This window comes from Monodon monoceros, unplaced genomic scaffold (assembly GCF_005190385.1).
Source record: "Monodon monoceros isolate NGI ecotype Baffin Bay Population unplaced genomic scaffold, NGI_Narwhal_1 Super_Scaffold_21, whole genome shotgun sequence".
Classification (NCBI taxonomy): Eukaryota; Metazoa; Chordata; class Mammalia; order Artiodactyla; family Monodontidae; genus Monodon; species Monodon monoceros.
In genome coordinates this window covers 67,743,882-67,760,872 of record NW_021703778.1, presented here as the reverse complement: position 1 = coordinate 67,760,872, position 16,991 = coordinate 67,743,882, and the positions used below count along the sequence as shown (strand labels likewise).

Sequence of the window (16,991 nt, the reverse complement as noted above, 5' to 3'; positions counted from 1 at the left end):
CAGACAGTCACAGTGAAAGGTGGAAGATATTTCATGCAGAAGAAAGAGCAAATGCAAAGCCTCCGGCATAGGGTCTTCAAGGAACACCAAGGAGGCCAGTGTGACAGAAGTATAGTGAGTAAAGAAGAAAGTGGTAGATTTGAGATCACAGAGGAAAAAGGGGAGGGAGTTGGCCTCAGGCTATGGTAAGAACTGTGGATTTTATTCTAAAAGGAATAGCCTGGGGAGGCATTGAGAGCTTTTAACTAGAGCAGTAGCAAAATCTGATTTATGTGTTTGAAAAGATCCCACCTGCTGCTGTTCGGAGAAGAGATTATAGGAGGACCAGAGTGGAATCTAGGAATCCAGTGAGATTATGAGACTACTGCTGTAATCCAGGGGAGAGCTGACAGGTTGCTAGTTCTAGGTTGTGGGGTGGAGGTTGAGGGAATTGAATAGATTCAAAATACATTTTGATAACCTATAATGGAAAAGAATCTGAAAAAGGATATGATATATATATATATATATGAATCACTTTGCTATACACCTGAAACACATTTTAAATCAACTATATTTCAATTTTTTCCTTATCCATGTATATGTTGGTGGCCATTTAGGTTGCTTCCATGTCTTGGCTATTGTAAATAGTGCTGCTGTGAACACTAGGGTGCATGTATCTTTTTGCATCAGAGTTTTCTCCTGATACATGCCCAGGAGTGGGATTGCTGGATCATATGGTAAGTTTATTTTTAGTTTTGTTTTTTTTTTGCGGTACGCAGGCCTCTCACTGTTGTGGCCTCTCTCGTTGCGGAGCACAGGCTCCGGACGCGCAGGCTCAGTGGCCATGGCTCACGGGCCTAGCCGCTCCGCGGCATGTGGGATCCTCATGGGCCTAGCCGCTCCGCGGCATGTGGGATCCTCCCAGACCGGGGCACGAACCCGCGTCCCCTGCATCGGCAGGCGGACCCTCAACCACTGCGCCACCAGGGAAGCCCTATTTTTAGTTTTGTAGAGAACCTCCATACTGTTTTCCACAGCGGCTGCACCAAATTTACATTCCCACCAACAGTGTGCATTCTCCACACCTGCTCCAGCATTTGTTGTTTGTGGAACTTTTAATGATGGCCTTTCTGACGGGTGTGAGGTGATACCTCACTGTAGTTTTGATTTGCATTTCTCTGATAATTAGCGATGTTGAGCATCTTTTCATGTGCCTATTGGCCATTTGTATATGTCTTCTTTGGAGAAATGTCTATTAAGGTCTTCTGCCAATTTTTTGATTGGGTTGTTTGTTTTTTTTGTTGTTGTTATTACTGAGTTGTATGAGCTGTTTGTATATTTTGGAAATTAAGCCCTTGTCAGTCGCATTCTTTGCAAATATTTTCTCCCAGTCCATAGGTTGTCTTTTCATGTCAACTACACTACAATTCTAAAAAACAAAACATTTTGGAGGCAGAAACAACAGGTTTCGATGGTGGATTGGATGTGGTAGGTGAAGAAGGAATCAAGGATATGGTATGGGTTTTTAACTTGAGCCAAAAATGGAGGTGCCATTTACAGAGATGATGAAGACAGGAGAAAAACAGGTCTATATGGTATTGGAGAAGGAGATTAAAAGCTCTGTTTTGGAGAGAGTGAGTTTAGCATGCCATTTAGGGGCTTCCCTGGTGGCGCAGTGGTTAAGAATCCGCCTGTCAATGTAGGGGACATGGGTTCGAGCACTGGTTCAGGAAGATCCCACATGCTGCAAAGCAGCTAGGCCCGTGCACCACAACTACTGAGCCTGCGCTCTAGAGCCCGCACGCCTAGAGCCGGTGCTCCGCGACAAGAGAAGCCACCCAATGAGAAGCCCACGCACTGCAATGAAGAGTAGCACCCCCCCCCCCGCCCTCACCGCAACTACAAAGAAAGCCCATGCGCAGCAACAAAGACCCAACACAGCCAAAAATAAGTAAATAAATTAATTAATTAAAAAAAACCATGCCATTTAGGCATCTGTATGGAGATATCATCAGGAGGACAAATGGCAATACAGTCTGGAGTTCAGGGGAGAAGGGCAGGCTGGGGTTATAATATTGAGAATCAGCATGTAGCTGATAATTAAGCCATGAGATTGGAAAAGATAGGAAAAAAGAAAGAAAGTCCTCCCACATTGAGAGGTCTGGTTGAGGGAAAGGGATTAGCAAAGGAGACAGACATGAAGCAGCCAATATGTAGGAAAAACGAGGGGAGTATGTTGTGGAAGTTAAGAGAGTATTTCAATGAGGTATAATCAGCTGTACCAGAGGTTCAATAAAATGAGTGTCAGCTGCCCAAAGAAGCAGCTACACGAGGTGAAGTGCTCTGGAAGCTGGAAGACCGCGAAACACCCTTTCAGCTCCTCTGCCAGACTGTTGTAAGCTGAGGGCTGTAAAGGCGGAGAGGGCAAAAGCACAGCGAGAAAGGACCGCAGGGGGAGAGGAAGGAAGGGGCTGGCTCTTTCAAGTATCAAATGAGAAAACGCCGAGAGTGCAATTAGTAAACCACCTAGTCCTGTGCTGATGCCGTCGTTACTATTAGTGAGCCGGGGATTGGACTGAGACCGCCAGTGGGAGAAAGCAGGTAAGACGTATAGAAAGAGTTCTGGAGGAGGAAATTTCATAGTGAAGAAAACCCGTTTCTCCTGACAGCTTGCGTTAAAACCAGGCTTTGGATTAGGCGAGGAGATCGGGAGCAGTGTTGCGCTTCACTCGGAATTGACCCCTCGCGGCAGCAGCGAGCAAAAACCCCGCGGATGCGAAGAGGGCCCAAAGCCCAGAGGGAGGAAGTCCGGCCCCAGATGTGAGGAAGTCCAGCCCCAGATGTGAGGAAGTCCGGCCCCAGATTTGAGGAGTCCCTCTGCCTCCGCCTCCCTCCTCCATCGGCCAATCAAGATCCAGCTGACGGCCGGTGGCGCTGGGGCGGGGAGGAGGGCGGAGTCTGAGGACCGTTAATCTACAGCCAGGCGGTATCTAGCTTTCCTCCGACTTCTTTCGCTCCAAAGACTCACTGTTAACCTGGTGGGCAGAAAACCACTTTGGAAAAAGCTCTTGCAGCTTCATATAAAACTAAATTATAAACTCCACGACCAGCAATTTCTCACCTAGGAACTTATTCAAGAGAAATTAAAGCATAAATCCCAGATCTCCATCAATAGGAAAATGGGTAAACTGTAGTATATCCATACAATGCAGTATTACTCAGCATTAAAAAGGAACCAACTGGGACGTCCCTGGTGGCTCAGTGGTTAAGAATCCGCCTGCCAATGCAGGGGACACAGGTTTGAGCTCTGGTCCGGGAAGATCCCACATGCCACGGAGCAACTGAGCCCATGTGCCACAACTACTGAGCCTACGCTCTAGAGCCCGCGAGCCACAACTACTGAGCCCGCGTGCCACAACTACTGAAGTCCACATGCCTAGAGCCTGAGCTCTGCAACAAGAGAAGCCACCGCAATGAGAAGCCCGAGCACCGCAATGAAGAGTATCCCCCACTCGCTGCACCTAGAGAAAGCCCACGGGCAGCAACGAAGACCCAACAACGAAGACCCAATGCAGCCAAAAATAAATAAATAAATTTATTTAAGAAAAAAAAAAAAAGGTAAGCATAGGGACTTCCCTAGTGGTCCAGTGGTTAAGACTGCACTCCCAATGCAGGGGGCCAGGGTTGGACCCCTGGTCAGGGAACTACAACCCGCCTGCTGCAACTAAGACCTGGTGCAGCCAAATAAATAAACAAATTCTTTTTTTTTAAAGGTAAGCATAAACTCTAGTTAATTCTATGCATGTTGAAGTGTTCAGACGTGAAATGAACTGTTGTCTGCAACTTTGAAATGAATAACAAAAAAATGGATTGACCTCGGTGCTTTGTGACCACCTAGAGGGGTGGGATAGGGAGGGTGGGAGGGAGACGCAAGAGGGAGGAGATATGGAGATATATGTATATGTATAGCTGATTCGCTTTGTTATAAAGCAGAAACTAACACACATTGTAAAGCAATTATACTCCAATAAAGATGTTTTAAAAAATGGATTGATGAATGGGGAGATGGATAGATGGTTAGATGTGTTAAAACAAATACAGCAAAATATTAATTGTAGAATCTTGGTGGTAGGTATATGGTGTTCACTGTGAAAGTCTTTCTATCTTTCTGTATATATTGGAATATTTTCAGAATAAAATGTTTGGGGTACCAGGGGCTGAGAGGAGAGAGGAATGGGGAGTTGTCTAATGGTTGTCTAACCATTGTCTAATGGGTACAAAGTTTCTGTTTCGGAATAATGAAACTTTTCTAGAAATAGAGGTGATGGTTATACAACGTTTGAATGTACTTAATGGCAATGAATTGTACACGTAAAAATAGTCAACGTGGTAAATTTTACGTTATGTATATTTTACAATTTAAAGAACCTTGGGGGCTTCCCTGGTGGCGCAGTGGTTGAGGGTCCGCCTGCCGATGCAGGGGACGCGGGTTCGTGCCCCGGTCCGGGAGGATCCCGCATGCCGCGGAGCGGCTGGGCCCGTGAGCCATGGCCGCTGAGCCTGCGCGTCTGGAGCCTGTGCTCCGCAACGGGAGAGGTCACAACAGTGAGAGGCCCGCGTACCGGGAAAAAAAAAAAAACTTGAGGGAATTCCCTGGCGGTCCAGGGGTTAGGACTCGGAGTTTTCATTGCGGGGGGTGGGTTTCGATCCCTGGTCGGGAGCTAACATCCCGCAAGACGATTGGCGAGGCCAAAAAAAAAAAAAAAAAAAAATTGAAAGCCAAAAGAAAGAAAATGTTAGGGGAAAATTCATGTGGAAGCCTCCATGCTTTCTCTAGAACTGGTCTGGGGTACTACACAGAGAGAAGGGAGAAGGTAGCCGACAGTGTGAGTGTGCTAGGCCCACTGAGCACAGGGTAGTGGAAAGAGAGAACACAGGCTTTGGAAATAAACAGACATGGGTTCATAATCCCAGCTTTCGCTTTCTAGCTTATGATTGTATTTGTTTCTTATTGCTATAGCTGCTGTAACAAATTATCACATAATTAGTGGCTTAAAACAACACAAATTTATTATCTTACAGTTCTGGAGGCCTAAAATGTGTCTCACTAGACTAAAATCAAGAGCTGTGTTCCTTCTGGAGAATCTAGAGGGGGATACCCACTCCCTCACCTTTTCCAGCTTCTAGAAACCTCCTGTATTCTATGGCTTGTCTCATGGCCCTTTCTTCCCTTTTCTGGGCCAGCAGTAACATCTTCAAATCAATCTTTCTCTCTCTGTCTGTCTCTCCCTCTTACACACACACACACACACACACACACACACACACACACACACTTCTGCTTCCTCCTCATCACATCTCCTTCTCTGACTCTCTAGCCTCCCTTATAAGAATCCTAGTTGGGCCTACCCAGACAACCCAGGGTAATCTCCCCATCTCAAATCCTTAATTTATCACATCTGCAAAGTCCCTTTTGCCATGTAAGGTAACATATTCACAAAAGGAATCTGGGGATTAGGATGCAGACATCTTTGCAGTTTGCGGGGGGGCGGGGGGGGCGGCGGGGGGTCATTATTCTGCCTACCACAGTGACATTAAAAATTTTCCTGTGCCACTAGTACTCATATGTCAAGACAACACTTAAGAGGAAAAATATTTCTCATGATTTTTTCCTAACAGTTTTATTGAGATATAATTCACATACCATACAATTTAAAGCAAATAATTTAATGCTTTTTAGTATAGTCACAGAGTTGTGCAATCATCACATCTTCATCTTTCTCCATTTTTAAATATGAGGAAACAAAGGCTTGAGACATTAAGGAAACTTGCTTAGAGTAACATCTGACTGGCAGGCCTGGGGCAATGCACTGGCGGTCAGGAGCTGAGATTCCAGTCCAGGGCTGGACTCCCTTCACCAAGTTAGACCAGTCACCTGGGAGCAGTGTGGTGTAGCAGTTAAACTAGCAGGCTTAGACTTGGGTTCAAGGCTTTGTTTTGCTATCTACAAGCTATGTGACATCTGGTAAAACTTCTTGGAGCCTTGGTTTCCTCATTTGAAAAATGGGGGCAATTCAATAAATGAGCAGGCTGACTCACCTGTAAGATGCCTTCTAGCTATGTCATTCCAAGATTTAATGAGGGAGGAAAAAGATAATTAAAAATAAATTCCCTAAGCATTCAGTTCAATGAGAGGGATGCGAATTCCCGAAGACAGCGGCCCACACACTTCCCTTGTACTCTCTGAGCACCTGGCCACAGGTCTCAAGAGTTCCTCACTGACGGGTCTCAGACACATGGGAAAGACAAATGCGTAAAATGATGGTTACAGAGACAGGTAAGTGTGTAAAGAGCTGTTGGGGGCGGGGTGGGCAGCGACAGCAGTAGGCCATGGGTGTGTGTGTGTGTGTGTGTGTGCGCGCGCGCGCGCGCGAGGGTTTGGGGCGTCTGCCCAGAAATGGGCAAAGGTCCAGTGAGTGTAAACAGAGATGAGAGGGATCAGAGGCAGCTCTTCCGCAAGGCCAAGTTCAGCCTTAGTGCGAGGGCTAGAGAGGAGGGAGTGTGCGTTGGAGGTATGGTTCTGAAAATAAACCTTCAAAGACGCGATTGGTGACACAACACCACGCGCGGCCCCGCTGCAGTCCCCGCCCCCTCCCACCACACCCACTAGTCCGCGCGACTTGGTATGCTCCGCCACCACAATAAGCCTCCTTCCTCCGGCGTGCTATTGGTACAGCCCAAGCCCCGAGAGTTGAAACCCAAAGAAAGACACTCCCGTTGTCACGCCCGGTGTCTCTGATTGGCTGGAAAATTTAAAGATCCGGCCGGTGATAGGGTGATTCTCTACACCCAGTATTTGAAAGTTTCTAGTGTCCTACTTTTGACTGCATGCCGACTTTGTTCAGCTTGTTCGCCCGAGTGCTGGCGCAAGTGAGTGTTCACCCGATCCTAGAGGTGGGAGGCAGAGCGCCTGCCTCTTCAAGGGGTCCCTGCCGGGAGGGTGCGTACGAGTGGGTCAGACGGGGGTGAACGGAAAGCCGGACGCCAGGGTCCCTCCGCGATTTCCCTAGCCAAATATTTTCTACCCCATCCCACCTTGGAGATGGGAAGCGCCGGGGCTTCAGAATCACACAAGCCCTGACTCCCACCAGCCGTTGTGGCCTCTCTCAGCCTGTTTTCCACTTCTGTACACGGGGAATAGTGAGACCTGCTTGGCTGCATATAAACCAGTGAACGTACCTGGAAGACAGAAGGCGCTGATTACATGTCAGTCCCCTGCTTACCTCCACACGTGAGAGTCCCCTGCTTCCTCGGGGGGGAGACTCAGGATTCTCGTGCCCGCCCTGGGTCTCTTGGAAGCAGGCTTCTTTTCTGCTCAGGGGATCCCTTCTGTGGCCCTTGTCGGACAGCCGAGGTTCCCCAACCCTGGGTGTACTTGACGCTGCCCATCCGCCGCTGTGGAAATTATTGTGTAGGAGAGTAATTTCTAAGAGAATTTCCGGTTCGCCCCAGGACCCTTTTACCTTCTCCGTGAACTCTTTGTGTTACCAGTGACAGCCCCGGGACCCTTTGTGGCCATGACCCGGCTCCCCGTCCTGACCTCTATACCACCTGTGATGACCCCTGCTCTCCGGTCTTTTTGCAGACCTGCAGAGTTGGTGGCGATGCTGTCGGGCACCCAGGCAGTGCAAGCGGGATGCGCGGACGCGGAGCTGCGGTGCCGTGTTGCTGTGGAGGAGTTGAGCCCGGGCGGGCAGCCGCGAAGGCGCCAGGCCCTACGCACCGCGGAGCTGAGACTGGGTCGTAACGAGCGCCGCGAGTTGATGCTGAGGCTGCAGGCGTCCGGGCCCGCGGGGCGGCCGCGGTGCTTTCCCCTGCGCGCCGCGCGCCTCTTCACGCGCTTCGCCAAGTCCGGGCGCAGCACTCTGCGGCTTCCCGCCGACGGCGCTCCCCGGACCGGCGCGGTGCAGCTGCTGCTCTCCGACTGCCCCCCTGACCGCCTGCGCCGCTTCCTGCGCACTCTGCGCCTCAAGCTGGCCGCGGCCCCGGGTCCCGGGCCGGCCTCCGCCCGCACGCAGCTGCTTGGCCCGCGGCCCAGCGACTTCATCACCATCAGCCCGGTGCAGCCCGAGGAGCTGCGGCGCGCGGCGGCCACCTGGGTCACGGACTCCACGCCGGTGAAGCAGCCCACGGAGTCCCGGTCCGGGGCCAAGCCCAGCACCGTGAGGACAGGAAAGGGGGGACGCCTTGGGGAGTGGGTGTGCCACTGAGACGGAAGAGACCGAGAAAGCCCAAGTGTGGGGGGAAGATGGTGGAGGTATTCGAGATGGCTACTGGTTATCTCAGACGAGATGCTCATCAGACTTATGAGAATGACAGGAATATGGGAATTGTGCATGTTTCTCATGGTGCAATCCCTGAGACTGAGTAAGGAGACTAGGAAAAGGGGGCCAAGGTCACATTAAAAGAGAAAGCAGAGAAGGTGCTTCAGAAGAAAAGTGGGAACTTGGTCGCCCTGGAGGAGGAGAGGAGGTTTTGGAGAGAATGAAGCGGTCAGCTGTGTAGGGGCAGCCAACAGGTCCAATCAGATAGGGGGACAAAGTCTGGTGGGTCTGACAGTGTTCGGGAACTGGAACAAATGGATCACAGACCACAGAGGTTTGAGACAAGCTGGTGAGAAGAAGGAGATGCGGCAAGAAGGCGCCCTGGCTAGGCAGGGTTTTGCTTGGGTGTTTTGAGGCAAGAGAGACACATCTGTGACAGGAAGGGTAGTGAGAAGGAAGGATGGGTAAGAGAACCAGTAGAGTTAGGGAACCCAGGGGAGAAAGCTGAAGGAGAATCTGGACCCGCACACTGGGGTCTTCAGGGCACCAGGAGTCAGTGGAGATCCAGCCTCGGTCCCTTCCTCAAGGAGAGACCTGGACCCCTGTGGTTACTGGCAAGATCTCCAGGTGAACCGAGGCTGCCCAAGGGCTCCAAGGAGAGAAGCCAGCAGAGACACAAAGGGCTACCAGGCCAAGAAGGGAGGGGGCAATGCCTAGGGAATGTGGGGAGGCCCTGAGACAGCCCTATCCCCCCAGGAAGTCCCAAGGTGGCCCCTGCCTGTGAAGAAGCTGAGCTTGCCCCCCGCCAAACCAGAGCTTTCCAGGGAACAGGCTGCTGTGCTGAGGGTTGTCCTGAAAGGCCAGAGCATTTTCTTCACTGGGAGTGCAGGTAGTGGGGGGTAGAGTGGGTGTGGGGAGAACAGTGGTGTGCTAGGATGGAGGAGAAGTGGCCCTGACTTTGCCTTCTGCCCAGGGACGGGGAAGTCTTATCTGCTGAAGCGTATCCTGGGCTCACTGCCTCCCACAGGCACTGTGGCCACTGCCAGCACTGGGGTGGCAGCCTGCCACATCGGGGGTACTACCCTCCATGCCTTTGCAGGTAAGTGAGAGCCTCTGGGACTTAAGCTGGGAGCAAGCCAGGCAGGTGGGAAGAGAGGGGAGGTCAGGGTTGAGACAGGGCTGGGATCTCAGCCCAGGCTGAATAGTGTCACTCACAGGCATTGGCTCGGGTCAGGCTCCCCTGGCCCAGTGTGTGGCCCTGGCCCAGCGGCCAGGTGTGCGGCAGGGCTGGCTGAACTGCCAGCGGCTAGTCATTGATGAGATCTCCATGGTGGAAGCGGACCTATTTGATAAGCTGGAGGCCGTGGCCAGGTCAGTATGGGCAGTGAGGACTGGGTTCTGGTGTTCTTCCATGTGGAACTCGCTCACCCCAGCGCCTAAAGCACCACATGCTCCTCTCCAGAGCTGTCCGGCAGCAGAACAAGCCATTTGGAGGGATCCAGCTCATCATCTGTGGGGACTTCCTGCAGCTGCCGCCTGTAACCAAGGGATCCCAGCCCCCGCAGTTCTGCTTCCAGGTAGCACTCACCCTCTGGCCCTAACCCCCATAGGGGTCTGCTCTGCTCCCTGACGCCCCATCTTGCCCCCACCAGGCCAAGAGCTGGAGGAGATGTGTCCCAGTGACCCTGGAGCTGACGGAGGTGTGGAGGCAGACAGACAAGACCTTCATCTCTCTGCTGCAAGCTGTGCGGCTGGGCAGGTGGGCCCTGGTGAATAGAGAAGGGGCCATGGGATGCGGATCCAAGCGTGGGTCAGAGAGGAGCACAGGAACCCAGAGAAGGGAGAGAAATGCTTCATGGCCCCATTGGGGATGGTCACTCTGTGAGCACTGGGGCCCAGCCTCCCCCAGGGTTGGGTCCCTACCATCCAGCACAGGGCCTGGCACAGAGTACATCTCAGGGAATTATGGGCAGATGGAGACACAAGAGTTATTCAGAGATGTTAACACTCCCATTTTACAGATGCAGAAACTGGGGTTCAAAGAGGTGAAGTGACTTGTCCAAAGTCATGGCTAGTAAGTGGCTGAGCTAGGATTTGAACTCAGGTCTGACTGTAAAACCCAAGTTCCTTCTACTCTTTGAGCCTGTGCGGCCACTTGGTGGGGGAGAGGAGGTTGCAGACATGATCCCACCCCAGCTAGGACAAAAGGTTGAAATGCTACAGGTATTCTAACTTGGGAGTGGAAAGGAGGCCAGGAGGGCAGAAGATATGGACCGCAGCTGGGTCTTGGGACCCAGGTCAGGTTGGGATGGGATGAAGGAAGCAGGTGGTGGTGGTGAGGGGCTTTCTATGCCTGGGGACAGGAGGCAGGTAGGCAGGTGCACAGCGTACACAAGCAAGTGTGGGGGACAAGAGAAAGGCTGAGTGGCAGAGCAGTGAGAGGTGTTCCCAACTTCTTCCCCCTCCTCTCACTTGAGTTGCTGCAGCACCCAGGCTTCCCTGGAGGAAAGCTTGAAGTGCGGAAAATAGAAACACAGGCTAGATTTTTTTTTTCCCCTAAGGCAGCAGGCAAGGGGCTAGAAAATTGTAGCTTGGAGGCCAATCTGATTATAGAGTACCAGTATTACAGGGCATCAACGTCAGAGCCTCACCTCAGTCTCTAAATCTCTGGCCTATGCTCACTCCTTATATCTAACTTCCTCAGGAGAGCGGCTAGCTCCAACCCGGGGGCAGACACAGGGAAGGGTGCCTGCCCATGATCACAGCCAAGCACCACTCCCATGCTCATTCTCCATGTCTGGGGTCCAAGTGAGGAAGGAACAAGTTGGCCAGCTTGGGGAACCAGCAAATCTTGCCCTGGTGCCCCATCCAGTCCCCAAGCCTGGTCCACGGCCTGCTGCATGGGCCGTATCACCCACGTGCCCCGCCTTCCCTGGTGTTCAGGTAGGCTCCGCCCTGATAGCCTGGCCTCTGCAGGTGCTCAGATGAGGTCACCCGCCAGCTCCGGGCCACGGCTGCCCACAGGGTGGGGCGAGATGGGATTGTGGCCACGAGGCTCTGCACCCACCAGGATGATGTGGCCCTTACCAACGAGAGGCAGCTGCAGAAACTACCAGGTGAGCAGGGAGCTGGGGCTGGGCCAGACCAGCTGGGAGAGGCCATCAGGCAGGCATGGCCCCACAGGCGGCCTGGGCCCTTGGTGTCATTTAGATATCTCGGTCCCAGCCCCTGTGACCATAAAGTCCCTTACATTTGCAGATGTAATTGTGTCTTTGAGAGATGTGACCTTTCCTGGGTCAAAGTCATTCAGCCAGTAAACACTAAAAATGAGACTTGAACCCAGGCCTCTGATTCCAAAGCCCCAGCTAGGTTTGAGCTGTGCTCACTACCTCTCTCCATGCCCTGGTCTAATATGTGTTTTTTCGGAAATTGAGCCACAAGTCAGTGACTTGTAATCTGTTTGCCCAACTCTCTTTTCCCAGGTGAGGTACACAGCTTTGAGGCCATGGACAGTGACCCTGAGCAAGCCCGGACCCTGGATGCCCAATGTCCCGTTAGCCAGCTCCTTCAGCTAAAGCTGGGGGCTCAGGTGAGTGGGAACCAGGGCCTAGACCCTGTGAGCATCGGCCTCCCTGATCCTAGCCCCTCTGCACGGGCTGCTTCACAGCCAGAGGGCCCAGATGTGACCATAGCAAACTTCTTCCCTCCTGTTCCCAGTCACCTTCCTGCTTTCCATTTTCCACTGCCCTCCTCTTCCTCCGCCTGAAGCTCCAAGCAGCGTTGCTTTAGACAAATCCCTTTCCTTTGCTGAAGCTGGGTTTCCCCATCTCTAAATTCAGAGTAAAATACCTACCGCACTCAGTTGTCTTCTGTAGCGTAGCCTCTACTGTGAGCATCCTCCTTCCTTCCACAATGGTGAGGGTGGGATCCTTTTCTCAGGTTCCAAAGGGCACCTAGGGGGAAATGCAGGCACAGTGGTTGGAAGAGGGCTATCCCTCAAGATTGAGGTCCATACACATTCCCTCTAATAGACATGGTCATTGTGCCCTGTCACCTTATTGTTCTTTACCCCCTCCTTCTGAGGCAAACTGAGCAAATGTCATTCCCCTTTGGCACAAGGGGAAACTTGAGACCTAAGGAAATAAAGTAGTTTGTCGCAGGGGCCCCAGCAGACTCAGTGCCCCTCCGTGACAGACCCCAGCCTCAGAGATCCACCGAAGCGACCCCTGGAGCTGAGGCCAGGCGTAGGGATGCCCTGCTGTCCATGCCTCCAGTTTTCCTTCTCTCGCAGGTGATGCTGGTGAAGAACTTGGCAGTGTCTCGGGGCCTGGTAAATGGTGCCCGAGGGGTAGTAGTTGGGTTCGAAGCCGAGGGGAGAGGTAAGTGATAGGGGAGCAGTCCTACTGCTCGGGTTTGCAACAGGGCCCTGGGGTTAGTGTGCAGAGGAAAAGGCTAGCATGGACAGGTGAGGCCTGTCCTCACCTTGGAGCCCTGGAGCGGGACTGAAAGGTGGGACTTCTCCACGCCTCCCTCAGGGCTGCCCCAGGTGAGGTTCCTGTGTGGAGTCACCGAGGTCATCCGTGCAGACCGCTGGATGGTGCAGGCCACTGGGGGCCGGCTTCTCAGCCGGCAGCAGCTGCCCCTCCAGCTGGCCTGGGCCATATCCATCCACAAGAGCCAGGTGAGTGTGGGGATGGGGGCAGGATAGGCCTGGGGCATGTTGAAGGGTGGGGGGTCTTAGAGGCTTTTTGAGGGTTGAACTTGCCCTGGATGGAAAGTTCCAGACCAGCTGTAGAATAAACCTTTCTTTAGTGCATTTCCCATCCCACTTCCTCTCTCTTTCCTAGACACATACACTTCCCCTCTGTCATCTCGGGCCCTGCCATTTTCTGAGCCACTGTTGGATATGTTAATTTTAACATATTACGACAACTGTAGGAGGTATAGTTGTAATAATTATTCTTGTTTTACAGAAGAGGAAACCAAGGCTCAGAGAGGTTAAGTAACTTGTCCAAGGTCACACAGCTAGTGCCCTGCAGAGCCGAGATTCATTTCCATGCCTGTCTGACCCAGACCTGAGCTCTTTCCTTTCACCCTTATCCCTCTACTCTTATCTTGGATCTGTATTTCCTGGACACCCCCCTACTCAGACACCCATCCTGTCTCTCTGACTCTGAATCTCTGGACTGGGCAAGGAGATCAGGGGCAATAGCTGGGCTGGTGGAGGTGGGGTCAGGTTCCTGGGCACAAGTGAATTCAGGCTGAGCTGGCTCCAGCCCTGTGCCTCCATCCCCCAGGGCATGTCCCTGGATTGCGTGGAGATCTCTCTGGGCCGTGTGTTTGCCAGCGGCCAGGCCTATGTGGCCCTTTCCCGGGCCCGCAGCCTGCAGGGCCTATGTGTGTTGGACTTTGACCCCATGGTGGTTCGCTGTGACCCCCGTGTGCTGAGCTTCTATGCTACCCTGCGGCAGGACAGGGGCCTCAGCCTGGTAAGAGGGAGTCACCCAATGGTGGGCCATGTGGCCGTGGGCAGCCTGGGAGCTAGGACAGAGGGAAGGCCAAAGGACCATGGGGAGGGGGTGGCAGAGCCTCCTCTGGCTCCGTTGGCAGCAGGGGCAAGAGGAAGGAGATGCTGGCCCCCAGGCTACGACTCGGGGGTGGCACAAGCCCATGACTGGGTTTCTCTGGCTCTGATATAGGAGTCCCCAGATGACGATGAGGCAGCCTCAGACCAGGAGAACGTGGACCCGAACCTTTGATCTGCAAAGAGAAGACAAAGGGTGGTCTCCCCCTCTTCCTGCTCCCTGGTGGGCCAGGCCCCAGTGGATACCTGGGGGAGGGTAGTGAATGTCCCTTTCTCCCTTCATCAGGGGCTCTCAGTCTCCTGGCAGGGCTCAGGAGAGAGTGCTTCCCATCCATTCGCCAGCTGTGCCTCAGTTTTTCCCTTTGCCCGGGGTGAGCTGCTTCTGGCGTCAGGAGTTGGCAATGGGCCTGCAGCGGTAGCTGGTGTTATAGGACAGAGCTCTCTGCGAGGGGCTGGCCACAGGGCCACACGGTTGTGAATGCCGCTCTCTTTAGGCTGCAGACAGGAGAGGTGGCAGGTCCTCCAGGAGCAGAAACAGGCTGTAGGGGTCCTGGCAGGGGACTCAGGTCCCAAGCAGAGAAGGGAACCTTGCTGGGGGAGGGGATCTTCACAGCTAGACCCAGCCCAGCACAAGCCAGGGCAAACACCCTCCTGAGCCTAACCTGAGAACATGCACTGCAAACTGTGTGTCTATATCTTACGCTGCTCTTTTGGTGAGGAAGTCGTGTGTAGGAGTATTGAAATGCATGTTCTCAGACTGTATTTATTTTGGACAAATAAACCTGTGAACTGTGTGAGGACTGTGAGTTGAGTCTTATGGTCCCTTTAAGAACCCCTACCTGGGGCACTGGCTGACCCTTTCCGGGGTGCTACCCCTACCCCACCCCGCATACCTGGTCACACAGAGGTGTCTGTTAATGGCTTGATGGCTGAGCTCAGAGCACCCTTATATGAGGTTTTGTTAGTATCACTGGTTATTTGGCAAAGCTGAGTTACCTGAGGTTGGTGACTCATAGCGAATTGCCGTCACCCAACAGTCTGACAAGGACACACTAGAGAATTCACACGATGGGAAATGGACCTGTCACAATGTCCAAATGCTGGGGGCCTCGGTTGAAACTTTCTCACTTTGTGCCTTACTAGGGCTCCAGCTTGGATGTACTGATCATCATAGCTTCAGCTGATCAAAAAGCCTGATGGAAATTGCTCAGGGGCCCTCATAGGCTGGCAAAGACTATTAAGGTTCACTGCTTATGAGTGAAAAGGTTATCAGTTCTGGCTGATAAATACAGGTTATAGTGGAAGCGTGCAGTGGCAACTCTAGAGAGCAATGGTTAATTAAATGTAAAATTGCCAATGGTGGGAGACCTTAAGAAGGCGGAAACCATGCTGGTTGCTAGGGGATGTGAAATCTCAGGTGCTTGAAGGTGTTTGTCTTTGTCTCCCAAAAGCCAGCAGAGGCTCCAGCGCACAAAGATTGGGTGCTCAGGGAGTGTCTGCTTAAATGGGGGCTCAGTGCCATGGTGTTTCAGAGGGGCTACAGGGCCTCAGACATTCACGGTGGGCTTCGTGGAGGAGGCACAGCCTGTGGAGAATTTGACTGATGGTTATAGATCAGGGAGAGACCTGGCTTTCCATCCTGGTTTTACCACTCACCAGCTGTGCAACTTTAGGCATGTTACACAACCTCTCTGAGAGGGTTTCCTTACCTATAAAGTGCAGGTGGTAACTGACATCCACATAGGTTTGTTGGGAGAAAGGCCAGCCACATGGCAGGAGGTCAATCAGTAGCTGTTATTAACATTTATGGGACTTCCCTGGTGGCGCAGTGGTTTAGAATCCGCCTGCCAGTGCAGGGGACACGGGTTCGAGCCCTGGTCCAGGAAGATCCCACATGCCGCAGAGCAACTAAGCCCGTGCGCCACGACTACTGAGCCCACGTGCCGCAACTACTGAAGCCTGCGCGCCTAGAGCCCGTGCTCCACAACAAGAGAAGCCACTGCAATGAGAAGCCCGCGCACCGCAACGAAGAGTAGCCCCTGCTCGCTGCAACTAGAGAAAGCCCGCGTGCAGCAACGAAGACCCAACACAGCCAAAATAAATAAATAAAATTTATGATGACTAATGGTTATCATCACCGTGGTGTCCGTAGAGCTCAGTCCTGCCTGTTCCTACACTGGCTCCTTTGACAAACAAGATGTGGGGGCTTAGAGTGGGTGTGGGTGCCAGCCGGGCCCCCTGGATGACCCCTGCCTGCCTTGCACTTGCCACCACCCTTCCTGACCCTGAGGAGTCAACTGTTTTTCTGTGGCATGAACCCTTTCCTCTGCCCCAAATACAAGACAGTCTTAGGAGAAGCCAAGCCCATCAGGGTGACCTCACACACACAAGTGGGCAACCATGGGGGCTTTTAAATGTGGTGCCATTCAAGGATCAGGGTGTTGCCAAGTCAAGATAACTTGAGCGGGAAAGGAAGGTGGCAGAACAGAAGCCCAGTGCAAAGAACTGATATGAAGCCCAGAAACCCAGGCTTGGGAACCAGGGAGGCTAGTCACTGAAGGTGGAGCTGGGAGCAGCTGGCCAGGAGGACCTCTGCGGCCACCCCTGGACAGCGAGCACAGCCACCAGGGAAGAAGTCCTGAACTACACAGGTGGGCATGTCTCTGGTTGAGCTTGGTCTCCTGTGCAGAGCCTGCAGCCACTGACAAGAGGCTGAATATGCTCTCAGGGTGCAAGAAGGACCAGGGCTTCTGCCCAGAGATGAATCCCCCATCATCCTCCAGAGCCAGGCTCTTGAAGGTGTCTTGGAGATGCAGTTATTTCTTCTGTACACTCTCCTGGGACTCTCCTCTCTGACCCCGCCCCTCAACTTACACTGCTGAGGCATCCCCACCACCTCCAGCCCCTTTCCCTTCCCCAGGGACTGATTTCAGCTTTCCCTGCTCTCAGATGAACTCACCCTGCTTAAAGATGTCTTCCTCATGAGACCATCTGGGCACCAGAAAGTCCTGTCCTTAGCAATCCTCTCTCAAGGTGAGGATGCTCTCCTGAAGGCCCCTGGAGGAGGGCAAACATGTTCATAGGAGGGGGAGCTCCAGACA

At 52.7% G+C, this 16,991-nt stretch overlaps 1 protein-coding gene across 3 annotated transcripts; it reads left to right on the top strand.

Annotated features, from left to right (window-relative positions):
* Window positions 1–5,564: 5,564 nt before the first annotated feature.
* PIF1 (PIF1 5'-to-3' DNA helicase) lies at window positions 5,565–15,756 on the top strand. Of its 3 annotated transcripts, none has more exons than XM_029237528.1 (12): window positions 5,565–6,912; window positions 7,628–8,204; window positions 9,063–9,195; window positions 9,280–9,405; window positions 9,524–9,677; window positions 9,769–9,883; window positions 9,959–10,065; window positions 11,283–11,422; window positions 11,789–11,895; window positions 12,598–12,685; window positions 12,842–12,987; window positions 13,604–15,756. In XM_029237528.1, the coding sequence occupies exons 2-12, from the start codon at window positions 7,647–7,649 to the stop codon at window positions 14,003–14,005; spliced, it is 2,076 nt and encodes a 691-aa protein (XP_029093361.1). In that variant the 5' UTR covers window positions 5,565–6,912; window positions 7,628–7,646; the 3' UTR covers window positions 14,006–15,756. The 3 variants fall into 3 exon arrangements, with proteins under 3 accessions (XP_029093361.1, XP_029093362.1, XP_029093360.1); XM_029237529.1 differs by lacking the exon at window positions 5,565–6,912 and having other exon boundaries at window positions 7,503–8,204; window positions 13,604–13,795; window positions 14,006–15,756; XM_029237527.1 differs by lacking the exon at window positions 5,565–6,912 and having other exon boundaries at window positions 7,503–8,204.
* Window positions 15,757–16,991: the final 1,235 nt, after the last annotated feature.